General features: G+C 47.3%; 1 protein-coding gene across 3 annotated transcripts in view; it reads right to left on the reverse strand.

Moving 5' to 3' along the window:
• Positions 1–10,104, reverse strand: part of prkg1 (protein kinase cGMP-dependent 1) — a 445,216-nt gene that overhangs the window by 307,577 nt on the left and 127,535 nt on the right. For all 3 annotated transcript variants that reach the window (XM_033034352.1, XM_033034353.1, XM_033034354.1), the window contains exon 2: positions 6,947–7,113. In XM_033034352.1, the coding sequence (XP_032890243.1) occupies positions 6,947–7,113 (167 nt within the window). The remainder of the gene's footprint in view (positions 1–6,946; positions 7,114–10,104) is intronic.

Below are 10,104 nucleotides of genomic sequence, written 5' to 3' on the forward strand. Positions count from 1 at the left end.
CTGTCACAATTATATGCACTGAAAAAGGCCCGGAGTTTTCGAACAAGTTCGTGTGATAGCAGAATTAGGCCATTCAGCCCATTAAGTCTACTCCGCCATTCAATCATGGCTGATCTATCTCTCCCTCCTAACTCCATTCTCCTGCCTTCTCCCCATAACCCCTGACACCCGTACTAATCAGGAATCTATCTTTCCCTGCCTTTGAAATATCCATTGACTTGACCTCAACAGCATTCTGAGGAAATGAATTCCACTGATTCACCACCCTCTGACTAAAGAAATTCCTCCTCATCTCCTTCCAGATAACAAGCCTGGTATCTGCCAGTTTTACACCAAATCGTTCTTGTATTCCTATTGGCAGAGGCGACAAAATAGCACAGCGGTAGATTTGCTGCCTCACAGCGCCAGAGACCCGGGTATGATCCTGACTGCAGGCGCTGCCTGTACGGAGTTGGCACCTCCTACCTGTGACTGCGTGTGTGTTCTCGGAGTGCACGGGTATGCTGAGGAGGAATTTCTTTAGTCAGAGGGTGGTGAATCTGTGGATTTCATTGCTGCATTGTCAGGATCGAGCCCAGGTCTACCCTGTGCCACCATGTCATCATGGAGAGCATTTAAATCTCACACAGTTCACCATTATGCCCAAGACACAAACCTGCTCATCGTTATTATTAGAAATTGAAGAAACATTTCAGATGTGTGGCAGGACAGGACAGCAGCAGGAGCGCTCGCTTCAAACCCCCCATGCGGACAGCCTTGTGATATGATGGTGTGGAGAAAGATAGTGCAGCCTCACCATATATCATAGTGGCCGCCTGTACATCTATGAATCACAGCCTTATGGTGGCGCAGTGGTAGAGTCACTGCCTTACAGCGCCAGAGACCCGGGTTCGATCCTGCCCAGGGGTGCTTGTCTGTACAGAGTTTGTACGTTTTCCCCGTGACCTGCGTGGGTTTTCTCCAGGACCTCCGGTTTCCTCCCACACTCCAAAGGCGTACAGGTTTTGTAGGTAAATTTTTGTTGTTGTTTCGTTTAGTTTAGTTACAGCGCGGAAACAGGCCTTTCGGCCCACCAGGTCCAAGCCGACCAGCGATCGCCGCACATTAACACTATCCTATACCCACTAGGGACAGTTTTTACATTTACCAAGCCTATTAACCTACAAGCCTGTACGTCTTTGGAGTGTAACAATTGGCTTGGTATCATTGCAAATTGTCCCTATTGTGCGTAGAACTCGCATTAATGAGCGGGGATCGCTGGTCGGCGCGGACCCGGTGGGCCGAAGGCCCTGTTTCCGCGCTGTATCTCTAAACTAAACTAAAAAAACACTCAGGATGCATTTGGGACCTCTATTCCGACCATATCATTTTAGTTATTTTCCCTTGTCTTAGCTGTTCCTTTCAAGACCGTTTTCATCACTCATTCTCTGGCAAAACACCATGTGCGAATGTCATGGTTCTGTGGTCAGTTCCTATGACAATGAAACTCTCTTGAAACTTCCCTTGACTCTCGATGCATTGTTGCCTAGTTCTCCAGCTATTGCCTCCCTTTGCTATTATCCCCATGGCAACCTACAGTTTATCGGAATCTAAGAGTCTGGCCCCGATATGAAGTGCCTTTAGGAGCCAGTCTCATGATACTCATGGCTAGGAGTGAACTGCAAATGCAGATTCAGGTTTACACCAAAGAGGGACTCAGTCTGCCTTGACCTACCTGATAATAATAATAATAATGGATGGGATTTATATAGCGCCTTTCTAATACTCAAGGCGCTTTACATCGTATTATTCATTCACTCCTCAGTCACACTCGGTGGTGGTAAGCTACTTCTGTAGCCACAGCTGCCCTGGGGCAGACTGACGGAAGCGTGGCTGCCAATCTGCGCCTACGGCCCCTCCAACCACCACCAATCACTCACACACATTCATACACATTCACACACAGGCAAAGGTGGGTGAAGTGTCTTGCCCAAGGACACAACGACAGTATGCACTCCAAGCGGGATTCGAACCGGCTACCTTCCGGTCGCCAGCCGAACACTTAGCCCATTGTGCCATCTCCTGGTTGCTAAACACTTTAACCCCCCCTCCCATTCCCACACTAACCGTTCTGTCCTGGGCCTCCTCCATTGCCAGAGTGAGGCCCAACGCAAATTGGAGGAACAGCATCTCATATTTTGCTTGGGCAGCTTACACCCCAGCGGTATGTACATTGATTTCTCTAACTTCAAGTAACCCTTGCTTTCCTTCTCTCTCCATCCCTCCCCCATCCTAGTTCTCCGACCAGTCTGACTGTCCCTTGTTTACATTTCACCTTTGTACGCCTCGTTGTCACCTTTCCCTCGCTAACGATGATCTATTCTACATATTCCTTGAGCTTTGTCCCCTTTGATCTCTCGTTTTCACACCTTACTCTTGCACATCTCTGTGTCTCCCTCTCCCGTGACTCTCAGTCTGAAGAAAGGTCTCTACCCGAAACGTCACCCATCCCTTCCATCCGGAGATGCTGCCTGTCCCGCTGAGTGACTCCGGCATTTTGTGTCGATCCAATGATACTCATATCCATATGCCAATCGAAAAACCTCGTCATTGTCCCAATCGCATCTGCCACCACCGCCACCCCTGGCAGCACGTTCCAGGCACCCATCACCCTCTGTGTAAGAAACCTGCCCGCTCATCTCCTTCATTCTCTGCCACTTTCACCTGATTGACTCTGGTCTTTGTCATTTCCACCCAGGGAAAAAAAGTGTTGTCTACTCTATCTGTACTTAGCGCCTTAGAATCATAGAGTCATACTGCATGGAAACAGGCCCTTCGGCCCGACTTGCCCACGCCGACTAAGATGCCCCTTCGACACGAGTCTCACCAGCCCGTGTTTGGCTAATATCCCTCTTGGCCTTTCCTATCCATGTACCTGCCCAAATGACTTTTAAATGGTGTTCTGGTATCACCCTTGCTTACCTCCTCTGGCAGCACAGTCCATACACCCACCACCCTCTGCACGAAAAAGGCATCCCACTGGTTCCTATTCAATCTTTCCCCTCTCGCCTTAAGCGTATGCCCTTGATTGCCCTACGCTGGGTAAAAGACTGTGCATTTACCCTATCTATTCCCCTTATGATCTTATACACACCGGAGAAAACCCATGTGGCCACGGTGGAGCAGCGGTAGAGTTGCTGCCTTACAGCGCTTGCAGCGCCGGAGACCCGGGTTCGATCCCGCCTGCGGGTGCTGTCTGTACGGAGTTTGCACGTTCTCCCCACGTACCGCGTGGGTTTTCTCCGAGCCCTTCGGTTTCCGCCCACACTCCAAAGATGTAGAGGTTTGTAGGTGAATTGGCTTGGTGTATGTGTAAATTGTCCCTAGTGTGTGGAGGATAGTGTTAATGTGCGGGGATCGCTGGTCGGATGGACTCGGTGAGTCGAAGGGCCTGTTTCCACGCTGTATCTCTAAACTAAACTAAACATCTATAAGATCACCCCTCTCATCCTCTTGCGCTACAAGGAATAAAGTCCTAGCCAGCCAAACCTCTCCTTGTAGCTCAGGTCCTCAAGTCCTGGCAACGTTCTCGTAAATCTTAGAGTCATAGAGATACATAGAGTTTCTTACATTCCTACATACTGCAGGAAAAACAACTAGAATTGACAATGTCCTCGATGTGCACATCAACACACTGAATTGTGGCACAATGTGTTCCATTCAACCCATTTGAAATAGATGGTGATTATCCTGTCATCAATTATCTTGTCATGAACTGTTAATCCTATTAAAACATTGCTGCCATGGGGGGGGAAAATCATCATTTTTTTTAAAGTGTGGAAACAGGCTCTCCATAGCCCCAGAGACCAAGGTTCAATCCTGACTACAGGTGCTGTCTGTTCAGTGTTTGTACGTTCTCCCAGGGATGATAGACACAAAATTCTGACGTAACTCTGCGGGACAGGTAGCACCATGGATAGAAGGAATCGGTGACGTTTCGGGCCGAGACCCTTCTTCAGACTGAGAGGCAGGGAGAGAGGGAGACACAGAGACTCAGTCTGAAGAAGAATCTTGACCCAAAACGTCACCCATTCCTTTTCTCCAGAGATGCTGCGTGACCCGCTGATTTACTCCAGCATTTGGTGTCTTCTTCCCTTCCCAAATGGAATGCTGGGAGCAGTCAGCAGGACTGTGGAGAGGGAAACAATTTATTTATATCAAGGTATTTTTCATCAGAATAATTGTTTACAAGCCAGAAATGTGAACTCTGCTTCTATCTTGACAGATGGTGAGTATTTCCAGCATTTCATGGATTATCAGATAATCAGTTTCCTGCTTGGCTCCAGACTTTGCTTTTAACAAATGGCCCTTATATTTTGTATTATGTAACTCATGCAAGAGTCATAGGGTCATATAGCATAGCCCTTCGGCCCAACTCATCCATGCAGACCAGATGACCCATCAAAGCTAGTCCCATTTACGGCTTTTGTCCCATATCCAACTAAACATTTCCTATCCATGTACCTGTCTAAATGTCTTTTAAATGTTTCAATGCACAGGTTTGAGGTGAGAGGGACAACATTTAGCTTAGTTTATTTATTTTTTAGTTTCGAGATACAGTGCGGGGACAGACCTTTCGGCCGACCAGCGATCACCCCGTACCGTAACACTATCCTACACGTTAAGGATAATTTACAATCTTTACCGTAGCCAATTGACCTACAAACCTGTACGTCTCTGGAACGTAGGAGGAAACCGGAGCAGCCGGCGAAAACGTACTCGGTCACGGGGAGAATGTACAAACTCCGTACAGGCAACGCCCGTAGTCAGGATCGAACCTGGGTCTCTGGCGCTGTAAGGCAGCAACTCTACCGCTGCGCCACCGTGCCCAGATGGTCGGACTCTCGTTCAGTTTAGAAGGTTGAGGGGGGACCTCATTGAAACTTACAGAATAATGAAAGGCATAGATAGAGTGGATGTGGAGAGGATGTTTTCACTGGTGGGTGAGTCCAGGACCAAAGGTTCCTCATATCTGGTCATAAAACAGCTCCATATTGCATCCTATCTCTTAAGTATCAAACCAAGAATTGTGAACTGGTCCCAAGATCATCACATTTCTTAATATTTCTGTTTGCCTATCCACAGCTTTTCTGTTGTTGGTTATAACTAGGGTTGCCAACTTTCTCACTACCAAATAAGGGACAAATGGTCAAAATAAGGGACAAATTCCCGACGGCAATTCGTTGACCGACTCGGCCGTGGCTGGGTGAATGATGAGTTGGCCCGGGTGCAGGACTGCACACAAAGCCCAGCCGGCGGTCCAGCTGAGGATTTATGGCCCAAATGATGTCGCTCGCAAAGTCCGGCGCCCCATCCAACTCATGAACCGATGATCGGCCTAGAGAAGGAGGGGTGGTGGTTTCGGCGGTAAGCGAAGGTCCGAAGGTCGGACAGCTGGCCGGGCTGCCGACCGACGGGGCCACGGGCGAGGCGCTGCTGCTGCTGCTGCACTCCATGGGCTGCACTACGTCGGGACGGGTGAGACGGGGTCGGACGCGGCGCTCCGACCCAACAGTCCCCTCGATTCGAGTAGTAGCAGTCAAATACGGGACAAGGGCGATCCCCTATGGGACAAACCAATTTAGCCCAATATACGGGATGTCCCGGCTAATACGGGACAGTTGGCAACACTAGTTATAACAGTCTACAACAACGTTACATTTGGGGAATTAAAGTGATCTATTGAAATCCTGAGCAAGTTTGGTTTAGTTTAGTTAAGTTAAGAGGCACAGCGCAGAAACAGGCCTTTGGGCCCACCGAGTCCGCACCAACCAGCGATCCCTGCTCATTAACACGATCCTACACATACTAGAGACAATTTGTTAAAACATTTCGAACAAGCCAATGAACCTACAAACCTGTACGTCTTTGGAGTGTGGGAGGAAACCGAAGATCAGGATGGAACCCGGGTCTATGGCGCTGTAAGACAGCAACTCTACCGTTGCGCCACCGTGCCGACCGCGCAGACCGACAGCACGTTGAATTATGGCGCCAAAAATGGCGGCGCCCGCTATGTGTTATATTTCACTGAAATATTTTCACTGCACAGTTGCATTTGTTACAGATAAAGCCCCTTTGGTGTAGTATGACTAATTGGAATAGTTTAAATAGCAGAACTAATTCATCCTTGCAGTCTGGTGAAGAAGTCAATTCTAATACAATTACCCCACAGACAAACAATATTGTAAGCATTTATAAAATCTTGCAATTACATTATGGTCGGCATAATTGCTTATGATCGTCAAAATGATTAGTTTAGTTTGGTTTAGTTTTGTTTATCGTCACCTGTACTGAGATACAGTGAAAAAGTTTTGTTGCGTGCTAACCAGTCAGCAGAAAGACAGTACACAATTGCAATCGATCCATTGACAGAGTACAGATACATGATAAGGGAATAACGTTTAGTGCAAGGTAAAGACACCAAAGTCTGATCAAGGATAGTCTAAGGGTCACCAATGAGGTGGATAGTGGTTCAGCACTGCTCTCTGGTTGTGGTTGGATGATTCAGTTGCCTGATAACAGCTGGGAAGAAATTGTCCCTGAATCTGGATAATTTCTGCTGATAATTTTGGTGAATATTTACTTCTTATCGTATAATTTAGTATCTGATCGTGGTTGGATGATTCAGTTGCCTGATAACAGCTGGGAAGAAACTGCCCCTGAATCTGGAGGTGAGCGTTTTCACACTTCTATATCTTTTTGCCGATGGGAGATGGGAGAAGTGGCCAGGTTGCGACTCGTCCTTGATTATGCTGCTGGCCTTGCCGAGGCAGGCCTTTGCTCTTTGGATATTATAAAAGTTAATGAATGTTTTCATGTGGTAAGGAGTATATAATGCTGGAGAACTGCAGCAGACAGCTTGGAGATCAGTCAGCACATTAATGATTAGACAGCTCAAGTAGCCTACCTTCCATAACATAAACCAGCGAGCCAACGTCGCCCTCCTTGATAATACAACTGTCCTTTCCATAATCCACCGGGTACATGCAGTCCACAATCTCCTGAATCTGGGATAGCTCCAAGTTTTTCATGAAGTCATTGTCTTGGATTGCTTCCTTGATCAGTTCCTTGGACCTAGAGTGAAAAAAAAAACAAAGTTGTCAGCAGCAATTCTAATGCTTCTCGAATTAATGTCCATCAGTACAGGCACGGTGGCGCAGCGGTAGAGTTGCTGCCTTACAGCGCCAGAGACCCGCGTTTGATCCTGACTACCGGTGCTGTCTGTACAGAGTTTGTAATGGGCCTGTCCCACTTACGCAACTTTTTCGGCAACTGCCGGCACCCGTCATAGGTCGTTGCAGGTCGCCGAAAATTTTCAACATCCAGCGGCGACCAGAACATGGTACGAGTCTTTGGGCGACTACTCACGACCATACAGGCTTCCCCTCGCGACATGTCGCCAGGGTGTCGCCCGTATGGTCGTGAGTATTCTCCACTGTGGTGGTGGGCCTGATCTCAGACAACGATGAGAAGGCCTACCGGGAGGAGGTGGCTGATCTAGCACTCTGGTGCCAGGATAACAGCCTCCTCTTGAACGTCAAAAAAACGAAGGAGCTGATCGTGGACTTTAGGAGGGCACATCATCCGAGGATGTACACACCATTGAGAATAAATGGGGATCCTGTGGATAGGGTGAGCTGTTTTAAATATCTGAGAGTCCACATCTCTGAGGATATGACATGGACATCACACGCCGCAGCATTCGCGAGTAAAGCAAGGCAGCGCCTTTACCACCTCAGGCAATTGAGGAAATTCAGAGTGTCTCCGAGGATCCTCCAGTGCTTCTACTCAGCGGCTGTGGAAAGCATCTTGTCCGGAAATATTACCATCTGGTTTGGGAATTGCTCTGCCCAGGACAAGAAGGCTCTGCAGAGAGTGGTGCGTTCGGCCGAACGCACTATGGGAACTTATTTCGCCCCCCTGCAGGAACTATACATCAGGAGGTGCAACTCCAGAGCCAATAAAATCAAGGGAGACCCCTTCTACCCCTGCAACGGACTGTTCCAGCTGCTACGGTCAGGCAAACGCCTCCGTTGCCATGCTGTGAGAACGGAGAGGTTGAGAAGGAGTTTCTTCCCAGAGGCCATTCGGACTGTAAACTCCCATCTCACCAGGGACTAACTTTACTGAACGTTTTTCCTTCCAATATTTAATATGTAAAAGAATATGTGTGTGTTTATGATTGTGTTTGTAGTTTGTTTGGTTGTTTGTTTGTTTGTCTTTTTGCACAAAGTCCGCGAGCATTGCCACTTTTCATTTCACTGCACATCTCGTATGTGTATGTGACGAATAAACTTGACTTGACTTGACTTGACATGGCTTGACTTGACTTGACAGTTGCCCAAAGAGTCGTAGCGTCTTTCTGGTCGCCGCTGGATTTTCAACAAGCTGAAAATTTTCGGCGACCTGCGATGACCTATGACGGGTGCCGGCAGTCACCGAAAAAGTCGCGTAAGTGGGACAGGCCCATAAGTTTTTCCAGTGACTTGCGTGGGTTTTCTCTGGGTTCTCTGGTTTCCTCCCACACTGCAAAAACGTACAGGTCTTTAGGTTCATTGGCTTGGTTTCATTGTAAATTGTCCCGAACCTGTAGGAAACTGCTGGTGTACAGGATGATCGCTGGTCGGCACGGACTCGGTGGGCCAAAGGGCCTGTTTCCGTGCTGTATCTCTCAACTAAACTAAACCAGTTAGGTGCAAATATCCAACCTCATTTGAAGATTTTTTTCCAAACTTGAGCCCTTAGTTTGTAGGCCAAGTTTTTAATTAAATAAATAAATGAAAGCTTTAGACTTTAGAGGTACAGCACGGAAACAGACCCTTCGGCCCACCGAGTCTGCGCCGACCAGCGATTCCCCCCCCCCCATACACTAACCTACACATGCTAGGGACAATTTTTTTGCAACTAACCAACATGTCCCTATATTGTTCTATAGCAACAGTGCCATGTCTACGTTGATCACTTGTAGACCACTGCCAATATCAACCAAGAATACAGACACAAAATGCTGGAGTAACTCAGCGGGGCAGGCTGCATCTCTCGAGAGAAGGAATGGGTGACATTTTGGGTCGAGACCCTTCTCAGTTCAGTTTATTGTCACGTGCATCGAGGTACAGTGACAAGCTGTTTGTTGCATGCTAACCAGTCAGTAAAAGACAATACATGATTACAATCGAGCCATTTAGAAACATAGAAACATGGAAAAATGGGTGCAGGAGTTGGCCATTTGGCCCTTCGAGCCAGCACCGCCATTCAATATGATCATGGCTGATCATCCAAAATCAGTAACCCTTTCCTGTTTTTTCCCCGTATCACTTGATTCCTATAACCCAAGGAGCTAAATCTAACTCTCTCTTGAAAACACCGAGTGAATTGGCCTCCACTGTCTTCTGTGGCAGAGAATTCCACAGATCCAAAACTCTCTGGGTGAAAATGATTTTCCTCATCTCAGTCCTAAATGGCCTACCCCTTATTCTTAAACTGTGACCACTGGTTCCGGACTCCCCCAACATCGGGAAAATTCTTCCTGCATCTAGCCTGTCCAATCCATTAAGAATTGCATATGTTTCAATAATTGCCTCTCATCCTTTTAAATTCCAGTGAATACAAGCCCAGTCGACCTATTCTTTCATCATATGTCAGTTCCGCAATCCCGGGAATTAACCTGGTGAACATACTACGCTGCATTCCTTCAATAGCAATAATGTCCTTCCTCAAATTAGGAGACCTAAAACAGGCCAAAAAATGAGACAATTTACATGATAAGGGAATAACGTTTAGTGCAAGGTAAAGCCAGCAAAGTCCGATCAAGGATAGTCCGAAAGTCACCAAAGAAATAGATAGTAGTTCAGCACTGCTCTCTGGTTGTGGTGAATCTGTGGAATTATTTGCCACAGACGGCTGTGGAGGTCATCAGTGGATATATTTAAGGCAGAGATAGATAGATACTTGGGATTGTCAATAATTCCCAATGTACCGGACAAACTGGTTCTGGTGAAAAGTTGGCCAGGAGAGAAAGAGAGAGAAAGAGAGAAAAAGAGAGAAAAAGAGAGAAAAAGAGAGAAA

This window comes from Amblyraja radiata, chromosome 15 (assembly GCF_010909765.2).
Source record: "Amblyraja radiata isolate CabotCenter1 chromosome 15, sAmbRad1.1.pri, whole genome shotgun sequence".
In the NCBI taxonomy this organism is placed as follows: Eukaryota; Metazoa; Chordata; class Chondrichthyes; order Rajiformes; family Rajidae; genus Amblyraja; species Amblyraja radiata.